The 12,985-nt window shown below is 38.6% G+C and overlaps 1 protein-coding gene across 1 annotated transcript; it reads right to left on the bottom strand.

Annotated features, from left to right (window-relative positions):
- Positions 1-3,161: 3,161 nt before the first annotated feature.
- LOC128026448 (lymphocyte-specific helicase) lies at positions 3,162-12,566 on the bottom strand. The gene is made up of 23 exons (XM_052613624.1): positions 12,257-12,566; positions 12,073-12,170; positions 11,873-11,976; positions 11,509-11,631; positions 10,780-10,833; positions 10,654-10,678; positions 9,176-9,237; positions 9,042-9,080; positions 8,578-8,802; positions 8,169-8,351; positions 7,908-8,051; positions 7,539-7,735; positions 7,329-7,425; positions 7,024-7,185; positions 6,529-6,680; positions 6,306-6,450; positions 6,122-6,205; positions 5,425-5,544; positions 5,217-5,333; positions 4,191-4,350; positions 3,987-4,083; positions 3,796-3,872; positions 3,162-3,664 (listed from the first exon to the last, which is right to left on the bottom strand). Exons 1-23 carry the CDS (start codon positions 12,262-12,264, stop codon positions 3,573-3,575), a joined length of 2,565 nt encoding a protein of 854 aa, XP_052469584.1. The 5' UTR covers positions 12,265-12,566; the 3' UTR covers positions 3,162-3,572.
- Positions 12,567-12,985: the final 419 nt, after the last annotated feature.

Here is a 12,985-nt window from a genome sequence, read left to right as displayed (position 1 = left end):
AGCGCGCGGGCAAACGTGAAGAGAACGTCGTGGCGTGTGTCCATTGCAAGATAGAGCTGGCATACAACAACTAGGGCCATATGATTTCCGCGATGCAGAAAACGCGGAGGGAATCGCGGAATCCAGTCATAAAAACGGAGTTTAACGGAGTTTAACAGTTTAATGCGGAATGGCACGAAATTTGACAAATTGTGAATGAATTAATCAAAAATAGGTCATTGCACTTACATCAAATCAAATATAGACTAATATCTGTAAGTATTAAGCCGGAACAGTCGATTTAAATATGAATCCTGCATGTTCTGCGTGTCTCTGTTAATGAATGGAGCAGAAGCGCGAGTTCCTTTATCACACACACTGAAGCGCGCGTACTGTCTCACTAAATAAGGATGTGAACACATGAACAACATCTCCAGAACTGCACTGACAGTCACTTCATGAGCATTTGACCGTTGTCACATCACAATACAAAGAACTGTAAAGGTACGTCGACCCGTCAAAATAAAAGTCCGTTTTTTTTAAGGTTTAATCACACAACATTTCTTCCATGTTTTATTTTTAATAGTAAATCCCCTTTGTTTACCAAAAAGTTAAGTTTGCTTAATTTTTAATAATTAAAAGATAAATTAAATTAATGTTTTATGTGTTTAATGTTTAATGTGCATCTCAGAAAATGCTTTATTTTAAACCCCAACTGAATGGCACTTAAATGAACTTAATTCATCTGTCAACTTTATTGTCATTGTTCACATTACGAGTACAGACAGAGAAACAATGGGTAATAATTAAATGTTTATTTTTGATGTATGCAATGCATTTTATGCATTTAAAAAGTAAACAAAAAAATTCTAAAAAAGGAAACTTATTTGTTCATTTTAAGAGCCCCAGGAGTCTTATTTTCTCTCGCATAATTAATATTGCACTTTAATTAAGCAAAAACACATTTTATCCGATTACTCGATTAATCGATGGAATTTTTGGTAGAATACTCGATTACTAAAATATTCGATAGCTACAGCACTAATTTGAATGAGCAGGCAATTGAATCCTTACAAAGAATCCTAGCTGGAGCACATTTATTGAGAAAAAAAAAATTGTGGCTACGATGAGTATCCTTAGGTCAAAATATGATTTCCTATAGCCTTACATCTGCCCTTTTATTACGTTATTAGGTCTAATTCAACAAGATCTGTGGAATGTTCCCCAAACCCATCCAAATTCATTTTGAAGGAAATATCAGAGGGTCAAGAAAGAAGCAGAGCCCTCAAAAGTTCATCTCTGAAGAGCAAACATCTCGACTTCTTTGAAGTTGTGAAGAAACAACTGCAACAGAAGGACTTGGAGAATCAACATCTTGTCCATTTGTTGTTGGTTAAGCAACAAGAACTGAAGGATATTAAAGAGACGTCAAAGCAAAAGGAGAAGGAAACCCAAATTGTTACAGAATAGCTGAAGTGCGAAGAACAGAAAAACACTGAAAATCACCACCAGGTTTGAGCAAACCTCTGAAGATTTGAAGAAGGAACTCGGTGAAGCCAAAATTAACTATGAAACGGCTTAAAGCACTGATGGAGAAATAAGAGCGCCTCAAAACACGTGCTAACACCATGAAGGACCAACTCAATGTGGAGCTCAGTGAGAAAGAGCTGTCCAAAAACATTCAAGAAGTTTCAGCAGATGTCTCAGGAGCTGCTAACCAAGCAGAAACTTCTGGAGGAGCAAAGAGATGCAGCAGATGATGGATGCCGAACACAAGAAGAACATCAGCATTCATCAGAGACTTGAGGAGGAGATATCAGCCACGAGAAGTGAATCTGCAAACCTCAGAGAACATTTACGTAAAGCTCGGAAGACGAACAAGGAGTTCATTCAGGCGACTCCAAGAGTCTGACAAGAAGAAGAATCTTAAGGAATTTCAGGATACGGTTGAAAAACTGAACGCGGAGTTGAAAAAAATGGAGAACAGAAAATGCAGTTCAACAGCTGGAGACTGTGAAGTATGAATTCAAACTGAATTCACAAGCAGAGAGTGGAGATACTTCAGCGGCAGGAGCAGCAGAAAGCCTGTCTGCAGCAGTCCGGTTGTTTGAGAAGATTATGAGACTTTGATGCAGATGTTCAGTGAACTCAAGAAAGACAAGCAGGTCTTGACGGGGAGGCGGGAGAGAATTCATAAAGAAAAGATAGCGTTGAAGATGCCAAGCACAAAGAAGGGAGAGCGACTCAAAGAGGCCATTTGTTTGCTGGAGCGAGAGAAAGAGGTGCTGTTAGTGGAGATGGAGGACTTCTGTCAGGATTACCTCGGCCCTTAGTGATAGAATCACACAGAAAATGAGGCACATGGATGCAGCTGATCCTCCCATGACCATCACTACAAACGACCAACGAAACACACAGGTGCTCTAAACCACCAATGATGGAATGATTCCTAAAATACATCACTAGTGAAATATTTAGATTTTCCTATTTTAAATCCTAATTTATAATGCTAATTATATTGTCAAGAAGTGGAGATTAATAATGAATATAAATTAGTATTTGAACATTTGTATGTATTAGTTTTATCCCTAGTTACAGCAGCACTCAAACTGCATGAACTGAGCTGAAATCTGACACTTTCTCCGTGTCAGTGGATGCCAGTTTAACAAACTCATGTTTGTTTTCACGCTATGAAGCAAGAATGCATCAAATAGATTAAAATATATATTTTACAAAATATATTTAATGGTTTTATGAACTTTCTCTTCAAAAATGAAAAAAGTTTATGTTTCCATGTTTAAGCACAAGAGCTATGGCTGCTGGAAATTCAACTTTAAAATAAATTGTGAATTGGATTTATTTGGACATAAACTGTAGTATTTCTATATTATTGTTTTAATAGTATTTGGATGAAGTAAATGCAGTATTGCATCGCATGATCTTCCCAGCCTCAAACTTCTGATCAGACACATACATGTAAAGCCACATGAAAGGCATTCCTTATAACTGTAATGAAAATATAATCTCATGGTTTCTTCTCTGCAGCAATTCTGAAGACAGAAAAGGACCAGCTAAAGTGAACTGGTATGGTGGTCTTTTTAACACTACATCTATTGTGTGTTAAAAATAAATAACCAAGTTACTTAAAATGCAAATTATAGCCGGTTTAAATGAACGGCACGTTATATATGAAATGTTTATTATATTCTGAAAACATGACAAGAATGTTTGCCCTACAGTATTCTAGAAGGTCAAAGTGCTTTGAAGCAGTTTACATGCACGATTACTATTCAGTTTCAGACAGCTACATATGAAATGTACAACAGTATTTACAAAGTTGGCAAAATGTGGGATTCTTTTTTTTTGTGCGCTAATCCCAAAACAAAAGTTGACATGGCATGAAAAAAAAAAAAAAAGACTTTAATTTGTAAAAACTCAAAACCACAAATGGACTTATTAAAAGCAGCAGTGTTCAACTTAAGTCTAAAATAGAGAAGATCTCAATCTTTCAGTAGAACCAGCAGGCAGCTTTTAGACCAGTTTATGTTGCTTGATCAGTTTAGGCAGTGGGACAACTTCAAGTGTCAGTGTTCTCAGGACAGACTGATTTCACCATTTTCATCTTTGGTCTCCATTATTTTAAACACCCCATCCTTCTCCAGTTTAACACGCTTCTTGGCTTGATCTGAAAAGGGGAGATTTGATTCATATAAAAGGGGCATTTAAAATGCCAAAGCATCACTTTGACAATTGCCATGCAGTGGAATCTACACAAATTACAAAGACATTCAGATCTGAGATGTGAAGGACACTTACTCATTAAATCACTACGGTCCAGCAGGATCTCCAGATCTCTGTCACTGATGACCTTTCCTTTGGTGCCTTTCACTGCCCTGCAACAGCACGAATCACATTAAAGCAGTCCTTGTGATGCAACTTACAACACAGAATTTGTCAATACTTTGTGATTGATTAAAATGCTTGATATACAGTGTGAATGTCTGTACCGGTCATAATCTCTGGACTTCAGCAGTTCCACAAGCTCATTTAAATCCACACAGCTCTTGGTCTGTTTGAGTTCTGCTTTAGAACCTTTAAACTTATCTAACAAGACAGATATTGGGGTCAATAGTCTCACAGCAAAAAAATAAGAAGAAATTCATTAAATCCAAAAGGTTGGTAATGTGGCATTTTCTGCAACAGCTACATACTTTTGTGAATGACCATCTTCTCTAGCTTTCTCTTGGCAGAGGCTCTTTCCAGGATCTTCTCATCAATGGTGTTGGCCGTAATGAGGCGGTAAACCATCACAGGCTTCGTTTGACCAATACGGTGACACCGATCCTGTGCCTGCAAATCTGCCTGGGGATTCTGAAGATGAAATTCATAAAATGTATGATGATAATTAGGCTTTTCATTTAAAACCGTAAAAAAGAAAAAAAAGAATAGACGCTTTATCCAACTATTTATTTAGCTTTTAAAGCGGACACAAATTAAGAATTGGTTTAACTAAAAAGATGGAACAAATTCTTAATTTCATGGCCACAATGAATATTTTTCATCTGCATGTCATGTGTGGGGCTCCATACAAGTCACATATATGTGACCCTGGAGCACAAAACCAGTCTACCCCAGTCACTGGGGTATATTTGTAGCAATAGCCTAAATACATTTTCTACCGTACATGTATCTTCCCAGTGCGTGCACACTGGTGTCCTCATGGGTCCAGGAAGGGTGCGTTGACGGACTCCCATGCCACCAGAGACGTGAGCTGCCAGACCCGCGATCCGGATGAGAACCGAACCCGTTTACACGGCCGACAGGCCAGGATGCCGGGCCGTCCATCCCCTGCCAGCGCCGTGGCCAAGGAGAGCGATGTGGCCACTAGAGGAAGCCGCTGCCCCTCCCACCCCGGACCGGAGAGGGGAGCGCATGTGGCTGCCAGACTCCGTCCCTTACCTGGATCCTTCCTCCATGAACACTGCCCGACCCACACGAACCCCGCAGCACGACGAGGACACCAGATTCCGTTTAATTTGGACACTCTTCCCCTTTGGCAACCTTTATCCCGTTTTATTTGATTTTCTGTTTATAAAAGCCTCTCCGAGGCCTGACACCACGCCCACTGTGTCTGTCTTGTCCTCCTCCAGTAACAATATTTAGAAAAAAATTGACCCTAATGACTGGTTTTGTGGTCCAGGGTCACATATGAACAGGTTTCACATTTAAAATCATACCCAGTCACTGTCAAATATGATGACTGTGTCGGCAGCTGTGAGGTTGATCCCAAGACCACCAGCCCGAGTGCTCAGGAGGAAGAGGAACACCTCCGGATCAGAAGAAAACTTCTTCATCTGCATGAGAGAAAAAAAAATATATATTGTCAAATGAGAACAACAAAATGTAGTGATTGCAATTTATTTTAACCAACAAACTGCTGCTCACATTCTCATCTCGGTCGGTGTAGCTCATTGACCCATCCAGACGGCTGTAGTCATAACCGCGGAGATAACAATAATCCATCAGAATATCTAATATGGAGGTCATCTGGCTGAAAATCAGAACCTGTTTAAAAAAAAATTATGTAATTAAAGAGTGTTTGATATGGCTACCATCAAAACATACATTCATATATCTTTTTATACAGAAAGATGCATTAAAGTGAAGGAATCCTGATATAATATATTTGTTGCGGCTTACTAAAAAGCTGTTTTTAACTGTGATAACAACTTGGATGAAATGGCAAGTCATCCAAGATGTTAATGTCTCCCTTTCTTCAGTCGCAAAGAATTTCAGTTGCAACTTATATAATGAAATCATCCGTCATTTTCTTAAAAGGAAATATACACTCTTTGCTCGTTTTGTTGATCTCTACAAGGCGCATGCATAATAAGGGCACTAAATTTTACTAATTCACAATACTTTTTGTGTCTCTTTGATTAAAAATAAATAAATAAATAGCTTTGGTGAGCATAAGAGACTAAACCATTAAAAATATTTCAGCCCTTAATGCAAATCACAGATACATTTTTTTCTACAAAGTTAAATGCGTGCAAACTTTTCTTATAACCACAGTGGAGTTTGTCACTCAGACAGAGCAGTTAATCATTAAATCATATGCATGAAAGATTGTGAACTGTACCTTGTGCCCTCTTTTCTTCAGTTCAGGAAGCATTCGGTCCAGGATGAGAAACTTCCCTGATGTTTCCACTAACTGCTCATCAATCTGTTAACATTGAGATGATTATTTTCACTCATTCTGTTGCCAATACCTTCATACCAGATGAGATCATTACAACTCATGCTAAATGATGTGTAAGTACCACCTTAAATTCCCCAGTGGCGGGGTCCAGAGGATACTCGATCAAGTAAGCATGGTTGCAGCACCTCTTCAGCAGCATCAGTATGTTTTGCAGTTTTAAGTTGACTTGAGCATCAACAGGCATTGAGACATCCACCACTGGGCAGGAGCTAAGGAGACCGTAAGCATATCATGTCAGAAAGCTCAGAGAGTTTAAAGAAGAGGTAAACACAACAAGAGAGACAAACCTTGCCTGACTGTCCATCTCCTTCTGGACCTTCTCTAGATATTTCTCAAGATCTTTCACAGAGTCCGTGTTTGACTCATAATAGTCCACCACCTTCCTGGTCCTGCGCTTTGGTCGGCCACTGGATGTTAGCGGCACAGGTGCTGAATCATCCTTAAAGAAGGGCCATAATCTTGTTATTAATAATGAATAAATAAATAAATACTCCAACCACACTCCTCCTGCTAAGTTTAATTTAATATCCTGTTCACACTTAGACAAATATTCAGTGAGATAAACATTTTGAGTTGAATGAACAATGAATCAGATCTTTGGTGCTAATACATCTTGTATTTGGTGCTGTTTGATAAACACCAGAGCAGATACAAAACTCGAATGATTGTAAATAATAAATACTGTAGAACTTTCTTCTCCGTGACAAGCTGGTGTCAGAAAAGAAAAGTTGCACAGCTTTGTGTCCCAGAATAACTGCTGTTCCTCTATCATTAACACTCACCTTCTCTTGACCCAGCAGCTTCGCTATAGTCTTGTTAACAATGGCCATGTAAAAGGCCTCCTGTTTGTTGGTGAGGGGGGCATACACTACAATCTCTTTCTTAGGTGGGACCTCCAGTGTGACGTCTGACTTCAGTCTTCTCAGAAGGAAGGGTGTGAGGATCTGAAAACATTAAATTGACATTCAAACCAGCAACAAAGAACAGAACAACTATAAATGCTTATGATACTCAGCCTATACCTGATATAAGACCATTTAAAGTTTACATTCTGGAAAACGTCTACAAAACATTGTGGTGAAGATACCTGATGAAGCATGTGGAGGATATTCTGCTCGCGCTCATTAGCCACAATGTTTTCTGCATCTGAAGTGATGGTGCTAATGTCAAACCATGACTCAAAACTGAGGGAAGAAAAGAGGAAAAAAAAACATTTTGATTTTGAGTCAAGAGAATCCTCAATTCTATATACGGAGGAGATCAGTATCATGAATTCCCTTTGCATGTGCCTTCTTACCTCTTCAGGTCATCAAACACATCTGGAAGCAGGAAGTTGAGGAGAGACCACAGCTCGGACAGGTTATTCTGCAGGGGGGTTCCTGTCAGCAGCAGTTTGTTGTCGGTCATCAGCATCTTCAGTTCTTGCACCAGCCGACAGTTTAAGTTTTTAATCCTGTGGCCCTCATCCACAATCATATAGTTCCAGTGGAAACGCTGAGGAGAAAAACATGACAACAATCCATTCATGCACTTCAAACTTCTTTGTGCTTATCAGGATTCAATTCAGTGTTATATATTCACCGTTTTCCAGATGAACTCTGCACAAGACCAGGGACCAGACACAGTTTGTATGCAAGTAAAAGAATGCAATGCCAGATCGGTTTACCTGAAGAAGCTTCCTGTCTCTCATGGCTATTTCAAAGGATGTAACGACAACAGGACACATTCTGAGAGGACCCTGCGGCTGACGGATCTTCTTCACCAGGTCCATCCTCTCTTTTTGTGGACCGTGATACAGCAGGACAGTCACCTGAAACATTGAAAACAAGAACGAAAGAATCAGTCAATCTGCAGAAATGTCTCAAACTGCTGGTATTTATCAAAGCATTCATTTCAATGAAGATGAACAAACGTTATGGTTTCACACCTCTGGGGTGAAGCGCTTGAATTCTGAGATCCAGTTTGGAAGAGTGGACAAAGGAGCCACAACTAGAAAGGGCCCGAGGACCTTCTTCTCAACCATCATCGCAATATGGGCGATGCACTGTATGGTTTTCCCAAGACCCATCTCATCAGCCAGGATACCATTGATACCATTCTCCCACAGCATCTGCAAAGCAGACAGACCCGTTTATTAGCTATTATACAAGCAAAACACATCCTTGTTTGGCAACTCACAAGTATAAGAAATGTGTGTTTGGCTATCCCTTTTTAGGCAGTTCAGAAGATACACACAATATTTAGATGAAAATTGAATCCAGCTCATAATCCAGACACTGGTGATTAAATATACTGCCCTCTGCTGGTCATCTACACATTCAGGTCTGCTCACGTACCCTTAGCCACTCGATGCCTTCCACCTGGTACCACCTCATCACACCCCCAGTGAAGAGTTTGGGCTGCTGTGCAGGCACACGCTGGCCATTCACGGTTCTTTCGGGATCCAGCATCTGCTTGCTATTTTCCCGCAAAGTTTCAGACAGCCGGCCTTTAATATCAGAGTTGGTGTCGCTTATCTTCTCTATATCCTCAGCTTCCAGTTTCACTGACGAATGAGCCTCCTTCAGATAAGAAATCAAAACAAAACAGTATTATTACTAAATATTACAACATTTTATTATAATGTTTTTAACCAGTGCAACTGTAGGTGGTATATGGCTGCCAAGAAATGTAGCAACTTGGCATTAATAAAGAATGTGAGCTCACTGGTGTGTTTTATCAGCATTTTACAACAGTTTCAATACAGATAATACAAATTTCACAATGTCTGAAGGCACAATGAACAAAGCATATACTTTACCTCTTCCAATTTTGTTTTTTTGGCTTTTGAGAGAATTTCCTAAGAGAGGAACAAAGAAAGAAAAAAAATTCAACATCAGTAACATAACAGTAAATATTGGTGTCATTGAAAAACAAACTACAATGAAAACTCACCTCTTTAGTCATAACATCTGCGATTTTGTAATCTTCTTCCCTTTCACGCTTCTTTCTTTCAACTTCAAATGTAACAAACAGATCAGAATTAATTGACTGCACATCAGACATCTTACGTCAGGGCTCCAGACTAACATTTGAGAGCATGACACCAGCGCCACTAAGTTCTGCAGATGGTGCGCCAGGAGCAGATTTGGTAGCGATAGGGGTGACACGTGAAGGTATTCAAAATAAAGATCATTCAGTCATAAAATTACTAGTGTTTTGCATCAATAAGTGCAGTTACTAATAATATTTCATGTTCATTTCTTGTTTATTTTTATTTTGTTTATACAGATTTAGCAGTAAAGCACTATTAAGATGCATACAAAATTTACTTTTAAAAACAGTAACCGGTGCAAAATCTACTTTATATAAAGAAAATATATATATATATATATATATATATATATATATATATATATATATATATATATATATATATATATATATATATATATATATATATATATTCCACTTATTAAATGTACCATTACTCTTCTAGCATATGGAACTGACCAAGTTCAGTGATTATGTGTGATTTAGTAGCAAACTGAAGAAAAGTTTGAGACTTATTACTTCTAACACACACACACACACACACAAAAAAGTATAAAACTGACAAAACCTGATTTGAAAAGTAATTTTATAAAATTAAAAAAGTAGAAATGAATAACTAGTAAGCCAATAAGTGCTCCTCTGCTGCAGTCTACTGGTTATAATTGTGATTTGAGGTATTTTACATAAGTGTTTGCTTACCACAAAGTATATTGTGTTCATCCCATTAAAAATAACATTAAAAATGGATCATTTTAAAGCTTTAAAGAGCTGGAAATAGTTGTGTGAAATGCTTGAAAGAGATTGAAAAGTGCTTGAATTTCTCTCTCAATTGGTTGCACAAACCCTGAAATGAATGATATAATGCATTCGATTATTTCTACCAGGACACCGTGATTACAGTTAGCGTTACCGCTTCTGGTTTCCTGATCCATGTCAGTGATTTCTGTGCAGAATTTGAATGATTCTCAATAGATCTCGCAGCAACCTTATCATTGTGCGATGAATTCAAACACTTCTCACTGGATCTCGCAGCACTGTTGCATCTGTGCAGTAACAGTGTTACAGTAAATCAACTTTGGCTCCCAAATAAAGCTGTTCTGAGCGCTTACAAATTTGTTTGGGTCAGGGTCCGAGCTGATAAACGGTCCACGCTGCGCAGCTGAAACGTAGCACGGTTTAGTTTCACTTTAGTTTCAGTTGCCGTTTGATGTTTCTCAAATGCAACAAATGGCAGAGCTTATGAGTTGGGCAACGTGGTGGTCCCGCCAATGCGACTGCTCACAAAAATTAGTAAAATGTCTGGAGCCCTGTACTTTTTATTTTAATATTACAGGATCACAGTTAATACTCTGTATTGAAATGTAATATTTGAATCCTACCTTTTACAGTCTTCTTATCATTTCCCTGTTGGGGGGGATTAAACAATGACATTTGAGAAATACAACTCATTTATCCATCTTTGTCAACATGGAGAAGAAATTGATAAAGCATGAACATAAACTTACCTTTTGCTTCTGATTAGTAGCTTTCTTGTCAAGTCTCTCTTTTTTTATTCTTTCCTGTAATTTTTTTTTTTTTAAATAAATCAAAATTGAATTACTTCACAAGCAAAATAGCAATGTCAATATTACAGCTTAAATTGAGAACATGCTGCAACTCTATCACGAACTACTAAAAAATTAAGAACTCGACAGAATCATTACATTTTCAGTCACCGTAAATTTTCAATGCAGAAATAAGCCTCGATTCATTAGCCACTATAGATGATAGATTAAAAAAAATAGTTTCGATTAGTAGTTTAGTAAGAGCTAAACTATTTGCATTACAAACTTGTGCATTATGCTTGAGGCTATAAATTAAAACAAAAGTATAAATACCAGTCAGCAATATAAAATGGACTGTTTTTGTACAGGTAAAATAACTGAGTGAATGACACCAGAAGCGTTGCACATTCAAGTCACAAATTGCCATATTCACTCTAAAATTAAAAATAAGGTGGATAGTGAAGTGGATTTCACAGATGCTTCCAGAAAGAGCTTAAATAAAGGAAGCTGGTTTTAAATCTACCCTGATCTTTACAGCCTTAAATTAAATGAAACTAGACACGATCAAACTTCACATTAGGGGCAGGTGGTGCAGAGCACTGGATTCGTTTCTTCACAGGCCTCTGCATGCAAACATCTGTTTCCGTGCCACTTCACCAGCGCTTTCCTGTCTTCAATCAAAACACTCACATCTAGCTGCTGCTGTTCCATCTTTGTGAGCAGAAACTTGGAGTAAATGTTGCTTTTCTCCAAAAGGTGCTGAAGTCTTTTGAAGCGCATCTCTTGAGAATCTTTCTCCCACGACTGTCTGGCCTGTTAAAACAGCATGCAGTATTCATACAGACATTTACTGATAAACTGAACCTCAGATTCCACTGTCAATTATATTTATAAAATAGAGATTTTTGCAAAATAGGACAACATGGAGACCCAATCATCTCACACTGTGACAAAACTAAACATTTCTAATTACTTCTCAGTTATGTTAATACTGACTAAGAACACAATATCACTTTATAGGTATTGCATACATAGTCTTATGGTTTTAAGTTACCTCTTCCATCATTTCTCTTTCTTTCTTCTCTCCCTCCTCCACTAAATGTTTCTCCTCCTCCTCCATCTCCTTTGTAATGATTATCTCTCCATGCAGACTTTTTTCTGTAAAATGCAGGAGATTACTGAAGTTAAACTGAAGACTGCATGGGCTTGCACAGACAGGTGTCCCATCATGCACAGAGAATAGTTTGGACCTACCATTAGTGCTCTCCTCCACTGCTGTACCTTCTGGCTCTTCAGATTCGTTGGGTTTGGGGCAGTGAGGAGACACACTGCGTGTTTCTTCTTTGACAATGCTGCAACGTGAACATGGAGATAATAATTGAACACGGCTCTGCTAACAACTCATAACTTACTTAATGTGAATTATATACACACTTACCCACTCATTTCTGCTGCTTTCTGGTTAAACCGGCTGTAGAATTAAACTAGGTCTGAAAAACGTCTGCAGTGTAGTTATGCAGAGCAGTTATGTCTATAACTAATAAACCAGTTATCTAACACACAACAAAGCCGCAAGCGTTTTGCAACCACAGAACGGAACGCAAATAAAAACTCGGAACTGCACCCGAGTTAAGGCCTTTTCTTCGCAAAATGTAAAATTACAAAGCACTTCTCGTCCAGTCACACAGCTGGCAGACACAGAAACCTCGCCTCTGCTGAAACGTGATCGTGTTCACTGTAACGCGCGAGGAGTTTCGCGCCACTGTGGACCAAACCATTACAGCTCACATTTGGAGGGGAGCACGTCTAACTTTGCTTGTTTAATGATTCGCTTTATTGCAATAATAAATCATAGTATTGATCCAGACCCTGAAAATAATACACTCTGAAGAAACTGGAGACTCATCTCGCAGACAATATTCTAAACTAGTCAAAAGGTTTGAAACCTATTAATAACCACCCCTTATACTACGGTGCGTATGCAAACAGCCGAGTTGATATTTCCCGCGAAAGTACAGTTCATTCAGTGCAAAGTGTGGTTTGTGTGTTGAGGATCAGAGGATTGTTTGATCTATCCGGCATCTACACACACACACACACGCACACACGCACACACACGCACACACACGCACACAGAGAATTTATGCAGAGCTGTTTAGTCTGAATG

This window comes from Carassius gibelio, chromosome A13, assembly GCF_023724105.1.
Source record: "Carassius gibelio isolate Cgi1373 ecotype wild population from Czech Republic chromosome A13, carGib1.2-hapl.c, whole genome shotgun sequence".
Lineage (NCBI taxonomy): Eukaryota > Metazoa > Chordata > Actinopteri > Cypriniformes > Cyprinidae > Carassius > Carassius gibelio.
The sequence above is the reverse complement of the archived record's forward strand: the minus strand, read 5'-3'. Positions and strand labels throughout refer to the sequence as shown.

Coding starts and splice junctions, on each gene's coding strand:
- LOC128026448 (XM_052613624.1), bottom strand. Junction 6,206..6,305: donor CCGCCACTGGGGAATTTAAG/GTGGTACTTACA, acceptor CAATGTTAACAG/ATTGATGAGCAGTTAGTGGA. Junction 4,351..5,216: donor TCATATTTGACAGTGACTGG/GTATGATTTTAA, acceptor TTTCATCTTCAG/AATCCCCAGGCAGATTTGCA.